Here is a 15454-nt window from a genome sequence, read left to right on the forward strand (position 1 = left end):
TAGTTATATCTACGTTAAGAATTGTGCAGTGGCTGAACTTGAAAATAGTCATTTTGTTGGAAAAATTTTGTGGCTACGTCTTTGTCATCTCATGCAATCGTGTCGTGCTCTTCATCATATGAAGAGTATTACACACAATTCACAATGCATAATAGCATGTTGGACCTATTTTATTATGATAAATTATGCTTGATACCAATATGTCAATTGTCATCTTTATGCGTACAATGTAGCTCTCAAGATTAGATAGAGATAGTCGTAGGACACGGTGCGTGTGTGGGCTTTCCCTTAAAAAGGTTTACAATTTAATTATTTATAGCTAAAAATGAGAAGGGTGGAAGGAGGTAAGAGCACACATATCCATACTCAAGAGTCGGAACACACTTCAAAGTGAGTGATGTTATTGATGATCATAGGCGTTGGGATCGAGAGAAAATTGTTTCTCTTATCCCTCCCCATATAGCTTCTATTATTCTTTCTTCTTTTTTCCTTCTAATAACCCTCAACTTGAAACTCTTGTTTGGGGTTTGACGGCGGAGAGTATTATGTCAAGTCAAGGTCTATGTTGGCTCAAGTCTTCATAACTCAAACTTTGAAAAAGTCGAGTTTGCTTGGTTCGGAAGCCACATGTTTCTCCCAAAATCAAAAACTTTATGAAAAGTTTGTCATGATGGGCTTCCTAAAAAAGATAGAGTTGAAAAATTAAAGATCTTTCTTCCTTAGCAATGCGTTTTGTGATGCAATGCCCGTTAATCTCTTTCTCACCTTTGTTTTGGATGTCCCTTCACTTTAGATATGTCATTTGAGTGCCTTCATGTCAATGGTGATTGGCCAAAAACTCCCTCAAGAGGTCAACTTCTCTAGTCAATTCTCTTCTCGTTATTGGATAGATTATTCTCATTTTGAGCTTTCTTTAAAAGCCATCAAGAAATTTCTTTTGTGTGGTGGGTTATCTGGTTCTTAAAAAATAGAGTGAATTTCAATGATGAAGGCATCCCCCCTCCTCGATGTGCTACTTTCCAAATTAATAATTTTTCACTCAATGGTGTAAAGTGGACAGTGAGGTAGGTGACTTCTCCTCAACTTCTCTTAAGAGTAATCTTCCCACTATAACTTGTGCGGGTACTAATCTCATTTGCCCCCCTCTTAATATTTGCAAGCTAAATTTTGACGCTTTTAAATTTAGTAATGGCAATCCTTCTTTAGGTTTTGTGATTATAAATAGTGATGGTGAAGTTATGTTAGCTGGTGCTACATCTCTGGGTTCAATCATATCCTAATAATTCAAGCCACAACTTAGGCTTTTAATGAAGGCATTAAGGGAGCCTCTTTCCTTAACATTACTGATCTCATTGTAGAATGCGAAAGTTTAGGGGTCATTAATTCTATGAAGTATTCTTGGTGTATTCCTTGGGAGATTTCTAATGCGGGTGTATATGCTCTTCAATTCCAGGTGTGCCAGTTTGTCACTGCTTCGCAAAGCTAACAAGGCTATTGGTTTTATGGCTAGGAAGGAATATGACTGTCCTTCCCTGATTTATTGGTTCCCTCCTTATTGTATGAATTTCTCCCTTATCATCCGTAAGGATGTTTTAGGGTGGTCCCAAAACTATGGTATTGTCTAAGTTTATTTCTCCTCGTCAAAGGAAAAAAATACACATCATGCTCGTATCTAGCTAAGCCTGAAATTTGTAAATGATGTGCACTAGCAACCCACGGCTCACCAACAAGATTCTCTTGCCAGGCCGGGCCGACTGGACCATGCCTAGCTAGCTCTACCGGTAGACTCAAGATACACCCGGGTGTATGTTTCAAAGAATCATAGAGGTGATTTTTGCAAATAATATGTTTGATGCAATCATTCAACTAATAATACTAAAGGTGGGTCCAACATCATGTTATTCTCTTACTATGTACTTGGCACAACTTATACCCGTTAAATGCGCTCATCTGGCCATCAATGTTGTGCCACATCTTATACATTGCCAACTTCAGTTGGAGTTTTCTTTCTTTCTTTACAATTTTTAATACAGTAAATCATACACTTTAAGCTAAGTCTAAGCTGGTTCTAGATGTAGATTGACACTTGACACACAAAGATTTGCATTAATCTGTAATTAGTACTATTGTTTTATACTAATCTTAAAGTAAGAGTATGTATAGGTTTGATTTGAATGTTATATGTTGTGTTACCCTGCAAAACGGCTGATTTGTGGGCAATTATTCTCACGTCATCATCTGGTTTTTGTCATGATAGATGGAGAAAGTGTTTTTTTAAAGTGATACTTTTAGTATTTTACTTAATTATTAGTATGTCAACTTCACTATTTCTTTTCTTTATATCCAAAATAAGAGTTTTCAATAGGTGACTCACAAGTGTGGTGGAAGCTATTTCAACAATAATGAGGTTGATAAGCTCTTTGCTCTTTAAAAATATTGAACATTCATGTTACTATTGGATTTTACTTTATTTGGGTCTATCATATATAGTTCTAATACAAAGGTACCTATTGCCAACCCAATCTTAAAGTGAAAATACCAATATACCCGTGTTTCGGATGCAAAACTTTTGAGTAGCGATATGATGAGAAATTCGACGGGAGTTGTGTTTGGGTGAGTGTCAATAGTCCGATGGAGCCGTATAACCTGCAAAATAATGATTAGGTCCTACTCCGGGTGATTTCGGAATCGCCCCTCCGACGCTCAAATCAGTATTGGGATCGGAGATTTAAAGCGAGAGTCTAGAGAGATAATTGGTGGGTGAACTGTTCATTACCACGATAAATAGGGATACAGTCTCTGTTTATAAGGATTGGGTAGATGACGGCATATGATGTCACAACACCGGGTTGAACTCCTTACCTGGTTGGGCTGGCCTTTGCGGAGGTGGGTCTCACAGGTCCCTAGGGCGACATGGTAATTTCACCTACGAGTACAGTGCTGAAGATTCGAACCTGTGACCTATCATACATAACACATCAATTTTAACCACTAAGCCAAGACATATTTGATACATGTGATTTACTCTTAACTGTAAGTAATATAATAATGTAAAGTAATGGTAGAGAGCATAGATAAGAAAGTCATGATTTTACGAAGTCACTTGTTTGAAAATGAAATTCCAAGGCGTGAAGACACATGGCTCCGGGACCATTGAAATTGCTTCTTTTTTTTTTTTTTTGCTGGTCAACAAATAAATAACAGAAAATTTTGAAGTTTACTAAGTAGTTTTGGTTTTGTTTGGTGTTGCATTTTTTGTTTAGGAGAGAGATAGGGAATAATAATTACTATTATATATAAAAAAAAGTGGAGTTATGATATTTCTTTATAGAAGTCCAATAGTAAATCAACTATTAGTAAAAAAAAAAAAAAGTCAAACTCAAATATAGCATTAAAAAATTAACTTAAATATTGAAGGTAATCAAGTTATAATTGAACCACAAAAAAAATAAAATATTGACTACAAGATGTTAATACATTTATGCTGAAGAAAGTAAAAAATAAATATTACATCAACTCAATATTTTATCAATCAAATTACAAACACAATCAAGCATTATATCAAAAAGAAAATTTTAATCAATTAAGAAAGTGAAATGATTTATTTAACACAAAATACTATGTCAATACTACATAAGAAATCCTTAAAAAGTTCACTTAATATTATTTTGTCGTTCATCAAGTTTAATTGTAAAAAACCTAAAAGAAAGAATAAGTAAAAAAATAAAAAAAGGGTTAAATGATAGAGGCTTAATCTATGAAATTTAGCCAAAAAACTTTAATGTTCAAATTATTACCCCTGTTTATTCCCCAAAGGGCTAGAATTTATGTTTGAAAAGAAAATATCAAGCACGCATTGCGTGCATAATTTTCTAGTATATTCAATTGCATAGCTACGAGATATATTATTTCGAGAGTCCTACTTCCCTTGATTTTGCAATTTTTATGTATTTTCACTGTTTAGGAATTAAGTAATGTTGTTTGGTTAGATATAGGAAGTTGCAATTTCCATTATTGAAAGTTATACTTTTTGGGTGTACATCCCAAGTTCCACATCGTAAAGATAAGGAGTAACTTAGTTTATAAGAAGTCACCAACTATATTAGTTTGAGGTATTTTAGAAAAGAGGCCAAAAACAAATCCGTGCAGGCTTGGCCCACAGCAGGTATCAGAGCCGATAGTTCAGCTGGGAGAACGTGCATATACAATGGCCAACCATGTGGTCGGCTTGCTAGAGCATACAGGTGCAGAGCGGTACGGTGTAGCTCTAGGGCATGAGAGGCTTGTGGTCCTTGGTATCAGGGGATGATTGTTGGGTACACAAAATCCCACATCGGAGAGATAAGTAGTTACCCATTTTATAAGAGTCCCACTATTGGAAAAGAGCTCAAAACCATATTTGTGCAGGCTTAGCCCAAAACGGACAACATTGTACTAATGGTGGAGTTGTAGGTGGACTCATGGGCCTTACAATACTTACCTAGGGGGCAAGGTAAGCAACTTCTCTCATTTTGCGAAGTAATAGAACCTTCCTAGAAACAAAACCTGAAATTGCAATAGCCTGAATTTAGAAACAAAACGCTCCACTTTTCACATAATCAAAAGAACATAGTACAATGCAAGATCAAATTACATGCAAACACATATAATGTCACTACTTACAGCCAAACATACAACAGTGGGAACTGGGAAAGCCACAATTCATAGCAATTAGTTGGGGAATAACTTGGGATGTTACGCCTTACATACAACTGTACAAGAAAGAAGCCAAAAGAACACCATAAAATCTACAACAGGAAGGTCTGAAAGTATTTTAGAACTTATAGTTAAGAGTAAGTATAACACTACAGTACAGTATCTCAATCTTTAAAGGAAGATTAAACCAACTAAAGCTGCAAATCCAATCATAATAAGCTGCTTAAATTCTCAAAAATCACGCGCCAAAACGATCAAATAACCGATGGTTGGATCTAATCTGAGGTGCCAAAATCACAAAAATTGATGATTAGTTCATTAAATAGTGATGGTTTTTTTGAGCAGCCAGAGTACTAAGGACAACTCAACACCAAAAATGAGTCGAAGCCAAGTTCTATCCAACATTGATCCATACAATGTAATCCCAGCTTTGTTTTTCTCCAAATATGTCACTGCAACCAAAAAATCAATAAAAAAGAGAGCAATAAGCTTCAATATTTACTTGATTTTATAAGCCGAGTCCATCAATCAATGAAAGAGAGTAAACGGAAAATTGTTTGTTACAAACAAAAGAGAGGAAGAGCATGTAGAACGCAAACCCATTCCCTCTTCTCGTGTTTGCAGCAAATCGTTTGTTCTTTAGCTGAACTCTTATTATTGTGCTTTATATGATCCATTTATAACTTACCAAGAGCGTGTCGTTTCTGAAAGGACATAGAACTGTAGGCATAAGCTGGAAGAAATTTGGTATTATCGACATCATCTTCCTCATCACCAGCATCATCATCATCTGAATCTACACTACTGGCATTAGAACACACAGCATTGCTAATGTTGTTGGTTCCCGGTAACTCAGTCTCAGAGGTGACGAAGGAGTCAATTGTTGCGCAAACATGCCACTTTGCTGAAAGAGCTGTTATTGCCTGTGCCTTATGTGTGATCTTTGTAGCACTTCGCAGTATTATCGTCAGCCCTGCCAGTAGAGTCACAGAGCAGAGCTGCACCAGATAGAAAGAACAAAATCCTACTGTTTAGAACCCTTTTATTTCCCTTATCCTCCTATTACTAAAATCAAAAATCTTCTTTCAAACAATTTTTGTGGGAAAGAATCTGAAGAAATTTGTCTAAACCAGAAAAACCACCCCTTATTTATCATACTAATTTATAATGGAGAAAAAGAACGCAGGAAGTAATGGTAAAAACGGCAAAATGGTAAGAGAAACGTACTGCAAGTTCTCCGGCTCTGAAAATGCTCACATCATTGGCTTTTGTAGTCAGCGTCAAGAAAGTAAGTTGGCTTAAAGTGATCAACATCAAGGCACATAAGATAAATGCACGATAACGATGGCTTATGATCCTAAGGTGCCTCCTGATCCTCAAGTGCTCCACCAGAATGGAAGCCACATCTGAATCTACCTCAAAAACAGTAGCAAAATCCTTGAGCCGTAGGATCTGGAGGTAGCAGATCAGGCGGAAGAGAACACAGACCAGGAAAAAGACTAAGGTACGATAAATCCATGAGGTTAGCTCCAACGAGCACGCTACAATGTCACTTAAAATGGCGTTGCCCAAGAAGGGAATATGGGAAGCCCCAGAAACATACCACCAGACTTTATAGGTGCATTCAGCTACAAAACATGGGAGGATAAAGCCAGACAATATGTTCAAAGATCTCTGCATAAACCAAAAAGGAGAGCTTGAATCATTATCATTTATCATGAATCATAATGGCAATTTAGAGAGTCATAGTTAGTTGTAACAAGTAAAACACAAAATTCTAAGGGATTACAACTAGCATCAACTATAGTTAGTTGTAACAAGTAAAACACAAAAGATAAGATATACATTAAGGCAGTTTCGAGGGCAATTCCCACCACGACACAATAAGCATCTTCAGGGTGCTCAATGAGCTGATAGAAGAAATTTACTTTTTTACACAGATTTGATGGGGCTCAAATGTCGAATGGGGCCATGAGGAAATCCAATACAAAAGTTAAAGAACTCTTTGCTTAACAAAGTTGATTGTTGCGATGGGATTTAGAGTGAGATTTAAAAGAACTTCAACCATGTCTTGCTCCATGAATCAAGCATGGAGGCTCGCAAAAGGCGGTATAGACCAGGTTCGACAGGCCAAAAGTTAAAGAAACTCCAGCGTTTTGGATTTACAGCCAAGTAGCCAACCAAGAACGCCACTATGTGATACAATTTGGAGTCTGAATTCCATACCCCAATCTAAGGGATTTGGCATGAAATAATTGTTGTAAAATGGCAGCCTAGGCAAGATTAGTTGTGTGATTTGCTTCATATTTTCAGCTTTCCATGTCAAGAGTGTAAGAAAGTAATATAGTTAACCCTATCCTGCTAGACTTTATCCTCCAAATTCCAAAAGGAACCCAATACCAAACTTGGATCCTGTATGATTTTTAGGATCACATCTAAGCAAGTAAGGAGTACAATAGATGAGGAGAACCTATGAATTCATTTTTCGACGAGAAAGAGAACCTAAGAGCTCAGAAAGTCTCAACAAAAAGGAAAATGATTAGTCCTTCCATTGAACCAAACTTCTCATAACATAAAGGATCCAATTTGATTTTTAAGATTACATATTGTGTAAGCCATAAGAAATAATGAGTATGAGACAAGAAGACTTTAATTAGCGAGCATAGAGAGCCACATAGGGCACTAATGCAAACGGAAATATGATCTCAAGTCTTGGATATCACCCGCACAAGACTTTACTAACTAAGCTACTTGGCATCCGCTAAAATTATCTTTCTATGTAATCCAAACAACAAAAATGAAACAACAAGTGGTCACCCAATTAAATCAATTAACAAAATCTAGAGCAGTGAATCATATACAACAACAATTTTCACCCCAATTATGCAAACAAATCAAAACCCATCTCAAACAAACTTTCATCAACTTAAAGAACTCAAAAACTAAACTAAAAAGCAAATGACAGTAATTAAAATACAGCAACACCCAATTTAACCAATAATTACCCATTAAACCATGTAAACAAATCAAAACCCATCTCAAACAAATTTTCATCAACTTAAAGAACTCAAAAACTAAACTAAAAAAGCAAATGACAGTAATTAAACTACATCATACACCCAATTTAACCAATAATCACCCATTAAACCATGTAAACAAATCAAAACCCATCTCAAACAAACTTTCATCAACTTAAAGAACTCAAAAACTAAACTAAAAAAGCAAATGACAGTAATTAAACTACAACATACACCCAATTTAACCAATTACTCATCAAACAAATTAAAACCCATCAAAAAAAAATCAAATTTTAATTCAAAAAAATAAAATAAAATAATTAGTAAAAATAAAGATCATACATTTAGTTGAGTAGTATAATGATGCCTAACAGAATCACTCTCATTAACAAGTTTATCAAAGAACAAGAACCTTCTAACACCATACTTCCTTGAAAAATGTGTAAGGCAAAGAAACGACAGCGTTGCAATGCTAGAGAGTGAAAGTTGCACAACGGCGTCGTATGGTTGTTTATGCTTGACATCACAAGAAGGACAAGTGAGGTAAAAATGGGAAATTGCAGGGACTATGATTGCAAATATGAGAAATACAAACCATGAAAGAAATGTATTGAAATAAATTGATTGGTCAACACACATCCAACTAAGATATGTACGAACACTATGTAACTCATCTTGTGCATGTGAGAAAACTCTTGTGTAAGTTTTGTTTTGGTTTTTGTGGATTAAAGTTTCATCTTCCATTTTTATTTTTTCTGGGTTTTTGTGTTTTTGGTCAGCAACTTACTTATTATAGAGTAGAAGAATTAAGAAAGAGTAAAGTGTTATTCTTATCTTATGGCACGTCTATACGTGAATTTGTGTAATGATAAAGATAGGAAGTGTTTTTTTTTTTTGTTGTTGTATAATTATGTTATTCTCCTCATTAGTTTAAACTAAAGTTTTTGTCAACTTCAATATATATGACTTTTGTCAACTTTTCATCCGTGTTTGAGGCCATTGCCACGGCGCCACCACATGTTGGGTTGCGATGGGTCGGGACAGAGGGGTAGATGAGGGTGTGCAAAGACCCCTACAGCACAGGGCCTCAAAATTATAAGGGCCTCAAAATATAATGATTATAATAATTTTAGTTCATATTAAAGCAAATCACATTATTTTTCACTCTTAATAAGAAAAATTTAACGATTTATCATTAATATTTGAATTTTTACCTTTAACTTTCGAACTATTTCGTCTTTAATTTATTAATATTTGGGCCCAATTTTCATTTTAGAACCGGGGGCTCAAAGTTTTCAAGACGGCCCTGGGTCGGGATAAGCACTTTTGGGTTTTTCTACATAGTGCTTTTGTGTGTTTTCGAAATTTTACGTTATATTGGCTTTTAAAAATTTTCACGTTATTCTCCTAAACTTTTTAAACGTGACACAAAATACTATTATTAATGAATTATCCTACCCCAAACTCAACTCAACCTTTAATCTTTGAGCATCATATCATATCCTAAACTTCATTCAACTAAGAATGTTCAACAATCCTATCCTATATAACCCACATTGTAAGAAAGTCCTAAAATCTATTGTTTGGTATTACGTGCAAGAGTATTATGTGTAATCTTAGAAAGTTTAAGGTTATGATATGGAAAGTTCCAAAAAGATCAGATACAATGTAGATTTCAGAAAACACAGGCGTCATGTAGAAAAAACCCAACATTTTTTAAGCCTATGCTTCAACGTAGTATTTCTACATGGCTCTACTCCACTAGGCAGTAATTATTACCTCTATTGATTAAGTAATAAATTTTTTTAAAAAAATTGAATTTCTCAAAAAGCCTTGATTATTATTTTAAATAAATTTCAGGTAGGATTAGTCTAATCATGTGAAAATATAAAAGTGAGAACAACGATAATCAAGTCTAATACGTTCATAATTAGTTCATGTGAAAAGTATACGCCTTAAATATTCCCTTGTCTCGTAATACACTTGAGTCGTCCCATAATATATTCCTTTTTGGTGTCCCAAAATGTTGTGTCTATATTTTTTTATCAATTTCTTCAGACTAAATTATCCTCAGTTTTATACAAACTTCGCATAATACACATACCTTATTTCAAAATGTGTGCCTTTATTTATTGTTTTACGCCATCCCGAAGAACATTTTTTAAACATTTTATGTGAAGTGAAGGAAAAATAAAATAAAGAAGTAGTTTCGATACAAAAGTACCAAAAAGTACTTCATTAAATATTTTTTGGGAGAATCCGACTACTCTCCTATTCTTCTTAATTACCATTAAAAAAAATGCATTATATTATGGGACGGAGGGAATACTACAATTTGACTTTTGCACTATTCACATAACTCACTTTAATTACTATTATAATTAGAGATTTTAATAATTAAAATTTTGTGACAAATGTACCAATCAAATTACTACAGTTACATTGAGATAGATGAATTTAATTTGGTCAAAACTAATTAGGTTACTACTCCCTTCGTTTCATAATATAGTTCTTGTTTTTTTTTATACGGTCTCCAAGACGTAACTTTGACCTTTGATATCTTCAATTCCATATTAATAAAAAAAATATCTTCAAAGTACGAGTCATGTCTTGGTAAATAAAGTTGAACTATGTAAACAGCCAAATAGACAAAATAAAACAGAATGAATCAGACTTATGAGTTATGACATGAGATCAATGATGTTCTTAGGAGACGCCTGACGCCACTTGGTAACAATTAAATGACGCTTTTGTAACACTCTACCTTCGACGCTTGAGTTTGGATTGGTGTCTCATAAGGAAATGTTTACATGATATCTTACAAAAGTCCAATGTAATTTTATAAGCTTGAGGCCTTGTTTGGTTGATAAAACAAATCATGGGAAGTGCAAATTTCTAAGAAATAGAAATATATGAAGTTGTTTGGTTGGCAAAATCATGGGAATTTGCACTTCGTAGAAAGTTCTACTTCCTCCATAATGGAGGAAGTTACTTACCTAGGTCCCCCTGGGTAAGTAGAACTTCCCATTATCAACCAAACACAATTTTACACTTCCTAGGAATTTCAAATACATGGAAAAAATAACTTTTTAGGAAGTATGACTTCCTATATACAACCAAACAAGGCCTGAGATGCCAAAATAAGTATAAGGTGGTACCAAAGTTTAATTAAATTGGTACCAAAATGGCAAAATAGAGTCACTGTAATACCAATACCAAAGTACTTCCTCCTTTACATTTTTTATCGTGGGAGGTTTCACATTACTTGCTACATTTTCTTTTTAGGCAATAAACTCTCTCTATTTCTCTCCTCTCACATGGATCCCTTTTCTTTTTACTCTCTACCTCTCTTCTCCAAATATTGTCTAAGAGTCCATGAATTAAAAAATGTAGCGAGTAATATGAAACGGATGAAGTAACTCTTACTTGTTACCAAAGTGTTAATTTGGTAACAAAGTATACTGATTTAACTGAATTATGATACCAACTTATACTTACTTTGATACCTCCAACTTATAAAATTACTTTGCTATCATTTTGACGTCTCCCTATCAGTTTATCAAATAGTACTCCCTCTGCTTTTATCTATTTGCTACATTTTGATTTACACAAGAATTTAGGAGATGTCCTTTTCATTCTTTTTTAGTGTACTTTTGACCTTTTAGCATTAAATAAGGTAAAGAAAGGGGAAAAGGTAGTACTTTTTGGTGGAAGAAGAGCGGAAACAAATATAATATTGTTACTTTTTGGTAGGCCAAGTCTCCTAATAAAGAAATAATGTAGCAAATACTCCTTCCGTTCCAAAATATAGTTCTCATTTTCCTTTTTTTACGGTAATTTATGTAAGTAGAATATAAGAGGGATAATAAAGATATTTTGTTTATTTAAATAAATGTTGTATGGGAAAAGATGTTTTTAGGAGAGAGAATGGAGAATAATTGGTGAAAGAGCATTAATTGTAACATTTTGGTTAAATAAACAAAGGAAAAAACAACATTCAAGAAGCAAATAAATGATGGGACACGATTTTTCTAGACAAAATACGGAAAAATGTGGAACTAAATATAAAAATGGAAACTATATTTTGGGAAACCAAAAATGGAAATGGGAACTATATTTTGGAACGGAAAGAGCATAAAAAAAAGCAATCATTTTTGAAAAATGTAGCAAATAAATAAAATCAGAGGGAGTACCAATACTTCTTTGAAAACTGTGTAAGGCAAACAAACGACAACCTTGCAATGCTAGAGATTAAAAGCTTCACTCCTTCGTATTCCGTATATTTTACTGTTTCATATCTTTCTTTTCAGTTTCATACTATTCCTACCTCACCTAACTTCATCTCTTTCTCTCCCTCTTATGCACACATGACACACACACATTATATTTCTGGTTTTTGTCAATTTATCTCTCTATTTTTCTAAGTGAAAGAATTATATTAATTAAGCAAGAAGAAGTTTCAAGTGGTTTAATTCGTGTTGAAGATAGAACTAGATAGTGAAGATTTAAACATATTATTCAATGGGTGACAATGACAAGTATAGTAGTCATACCAATGGCTTTGCAAGCACCATGAAACCTACCATGACAGACAATGACTCCAACTTCATTTATCTCAAGTTTGTCAATCAGGTTTTATTTCTATCCTTCTCTTTAATCTTCTCTACGTACGAGTATAATTTCCTTATACTTCTTCCGTTCCATAATAAGTGAAACATATAAATTGGGCACAAGATTTAATAAACGTCACTTTCAAAAGCCAAAAAATCATAAAATACCCTTTTTATTATCAAATGAATGAGAGAGAAAAACAAACTATACAAGTTTGTGATGGGCACTTTTGTCATTTTGTCACTTTCTTTTATCTATTTAAGGTATGTTTCACTTATTTTGAAACGTTCTAAAATAGTAAGTGTTTCAGTTATTATGGAACGGAGGAAGTGTAATACTTCCTCCGTTTCTTAATAAGTGTAACATAGAGAAAGTGGGAGAATACCAAGTAATGTAGAGAGAGAAAGTTGGGACCACAATAAAGTAGAGTAATTCAAGTGATGAAACAAAAAAGTTGTGATCCCCTCTTGCTTTTTAGTGGCATATTTGTAATAATATTGAAATTTTTTTACCATTTTGAGCTTGGTTGCACTTATTGTGACTATTCCAAATAAGGAAAATGTTGCACTTATTAACAAACGGAGGTAGTATATATTAGGTAAATATATTATTAGTATTATATTTAGTTTATGATATGTTTAGAAAACGTTCTCTTCGTTTTCCAATTTTTCATTGTTTAGTTGAGCAAGAAATTTTAAAAAAAATATTATTATTTTATAAATATTTTCTTCCAAAATTTAAATGAAAATCATTTTCCTTTACTCTTCATTTTTCCTTCTCAACTTAACCGTCCGTCCCAAAATATAGTTCTCATTTCTATTTTTCAGGGTAATTTATGCAAGTAGAATTTAAGATGGATAGTAAAGATTTTTTGTTTATTTAAATAAATGTTGTATGGAAAAAGATGATTTTAGAAGAGAGAGTAGATAATAATTGGTGAAATAAGCATTAATTGTAACATTTTGGCTGAATAAACAAAGAAAAAAATAAATGTCAAGAAGAAAATAAATGACGAGACACGGTTTTTCTAGACAAATTACGGAAAAATGTGAAATAAAATATGAAAATGGAAACTATATTTTAGAATACTCAAAATAGAAATAAGAACTATATTTTGAAACAAAAGAGTAATATTTATTTGTGTTTTCAATGGGAAAATATTATTAAGTCATGCTAGTATTATTCTTTAGTTTTATAGTGTTTGAATTAATTATAAGTAGGTAGGTAATAATGTAATAAATGATAGATGAATTTATTATAAAATGGGTGTACGTAGAAAGATAAAGCAACTCATCTGAAGGTGGTACGAAATGCAAAGTTACAAAAGGCGTTTGACCAGTATTGCAAGCATCATCACTTGGAAATTGGGGCTCCTCGCTTCTTCTACGGAGATGGAACCCGCTTACCAGGCTATGTCTCGCCACTCGATGTACTACCATCTATCTTCTCTTCTTTTTTAAGCGTCAGCTTCAGCATTTACTTCCTCCGTCTTTTTTAGTTGCTATATTTACTTTAGTAACACAGACGAATAAAATATATGGAGACCATTGAAAAATAGATCAACAAAGCATATAGTAGTTGTTTTTTGGTATACTGAAGACAAAATAAGGGTATAAAAGTAAATAATATGTGGGTATTACATATTAAAAGTTGAAATATTTGAGAAATGTAACAACTAAAATGAGACATGTTTAAATGATATTTCATCCGTCGCATAATATAGTGCTTACCTCTCATTTTTTTACAAGAATTAAGAAAAATGGAAGGAGTTTTAAGATTTCACAAAAACATATATTTAAGTAAATGTTTTTGGATACTTTTTGTCTTGGAATTAGTTTTTTTCTTCTTTTTCCTTTAAAAAAAAAATGAATGAGCAATAAATGTTTCTTGGAATGGTGTAAAACAATAAATAGGGGCGCACATATTTTAAAAGAAAGGTAGGGGTATTTTGGAAAGTTTTATGTAGGAATGAAGGATAATTTAGTCCAAATAAATTGATAAAAAGGAAAATAGGCACAACATTTTGGGACACCCAAAAAGGAATGCAAGCACTATATTATGGGACGGAGGAAGTAAAACATAGTAACTAAAAAAAGAAAGAGGGAGTAATTATTGAGTCATTTACTTGATTTCATTATCTCATATACTCCATCATTCTCTTAATGAATTTTGTTTTTTTTTCTTCGAAGTCAAATTTTATAAATTCTGACCACAAAAATTCACCAAAATATAATGAATGTGTAATTTCAAGATATTAACTTTTTATAGTTGTTATCAATAGTCCAATACATATGGACATATAGAAAACTGATCAGAAACTAAGACAGAAAAGTCTAATAAGGGAGAGAGTGCACAAGGAGTATTACTTATGAGTTTAACATCATACTCCCTCGGTATCTAAATTCTTGTTACTTGCTATACTGTTATAGGCACAAGTGTAGGAAATGAGATAAAGTGTGGTAAGTGGTGGAGATTGGAGACCGTAATTCTATGGGAAAAATGACAAAAAATAGAGGAAATATTAAGACTTTTTAGTATACTATGGATTACGCCAAATAAAGAAATATAATAAGTTAAAAAAAATTATCTATAAAAGTGTAACAAACAAAAAGAAATGGTAGAAATATACAAACTCTTGCAATATGTGGACATTTAATTCTAGACTGTTTAGCTTTGTACTAGGCTTTTAGCTAGTGTGCCCTGGCTGCAGGTTAATTGTCTAGCGAGAGTTGATTTCAAACCAATTATCTTTCCTAAAAAAAATACAAACTCCTATTAGGTTGCTACTAGTAGAGTAGTAGTGTACTAATTATTGTTGCCACAAAAAAATACTACTATTTACTAGCTCATGAGTGCATCAATAATAGGTAAAACTTTACTCTCTATTTAGTACAGTTTTTGGTGATTCCACTTTAATTTGTAATATCAATAATGCAGCTGCAACTTCCGGATGGAGCTGAAATTCACGTCTTCACTGAGATGAATGGAGGTGCTCCAATTTCTTGTTAGTTGCTACAATACTTAGCTACCACTATCTATTTAATTCCTTCCAAGGGACAGGAATATTTATTTTCAGCAACTTTCTTTTTTGTTCTTAATGATTTTAGTTAATGTATGAACATATAAGTTAG

The 15454-nt window shown here is 33.2% G+C and overlaps 2 protein-coding genes across 2 annotated transcripts; one reads left to right on the forward strand and one right to left on the reverse strand.

Annotated features, from left to right (window-relative positions):
- Window positions 1-4681: 4681 nt before the first annotated feature.
- Window positions 4682-8726, reverse strand: LOC104891735 (hypothetical protein). Its single transcript, XM_010677481.4, has 4 exons — window positions 8055-8726; window positions 5923-6369; window positions 5384-5693; window positions 4682-5147 (listed from the first exon to the last, which is right to left on the reverse strand). Exons 1-4 carry the CDS (start codon window positions 8454-8456, stop codon window positions 5014-5016), a joined length of 1293 nt encoding a protein of 430 aa, XP_010675783.1. The 5' UTR covers window positions 8457-8726; the 3' UTR covers window positions 4682-5013.
- A 3253-nt stretch (window positions 8727-11979) lies between these two features.
- On the forward strand, window positions 11980-15448 carry LOC104891733 (hypothetical protein). Its single transcript, XM_010677478.3, has 3 exons — window positions 11980-12344; window positions 13600-13752; window positions 15261-15448. Exons 1-3 carry the CDS (start codon window positions 12234-12236, stop codon window positions 15330-15332), a joined length of 336 nt encoding a protein of 111 aa, XP_010675780.1. The 5' UTR covers window positions 11980-12233; the 3' UTR covers window positions 15333-15448.
- The last annotated feature ends 6 nt before the right edge of the window (window positions 15449-15454 follow it).

This window comes from Beta vulgaris, chromosome 4 (assembly GCF_026745355.1).
Source record: "Beta vulgaris subsp. vulgaris cultivar EL10 chromosome 4, EL10.2, whole genome shotgun sequence".
Taxonomy (NCBI): Eukaryota; Viridiplantae; Streptophyta; class Magnoliopsida; order Caryophyllales; family Amaranthaceae; genus Beta; species Beta vulgaris.

Bases quoted from the DNA above. Each gene is read 5' to 3' on its own strand.
- LOC104891735 (XM_010677481.4), bottom strand. From the start codon at position 8,456: ATGGAAGATGAAACTTTAATCCACAAAAACCAAAACAAAACTTACACA. The intron at 6,370-8,054 runs GTATGATCTTTA...TGGTTTATGCAG, and splicing joins ATTATACTACTCAACTAAAT to AGATCTTTGAACATATTGTC. The intron at 5,694-5,922 runs GTACGTTTCTCT...TATCTGGTGCAG, and splicing joins TCAGAGCCGGAGAACTTGCA to CTCTGCTCTGTGACTCTACT.
- LOC104891733 (XM_010677478.3), top strand. From the start codon at position 12,234: ATGGGTGACAATGACAAGTATAGTAGTCATACCAATGGCTTTGCAAGC. The intron at 12,345-13,599 runs GTTTTATTTCTA...GGGTGTACGTAG, and splicing joins ATCTCAAGTTTGTCAATCAG to AAAGATAAAGCAACTCATCT. The intron at 13,753-15,260 runs GTACTACCATCT...TCAATAATGCAG, and splicing joins GCTATGTCTCGCCACTCGAT to CTGCAACTTCCGGATGGAGC.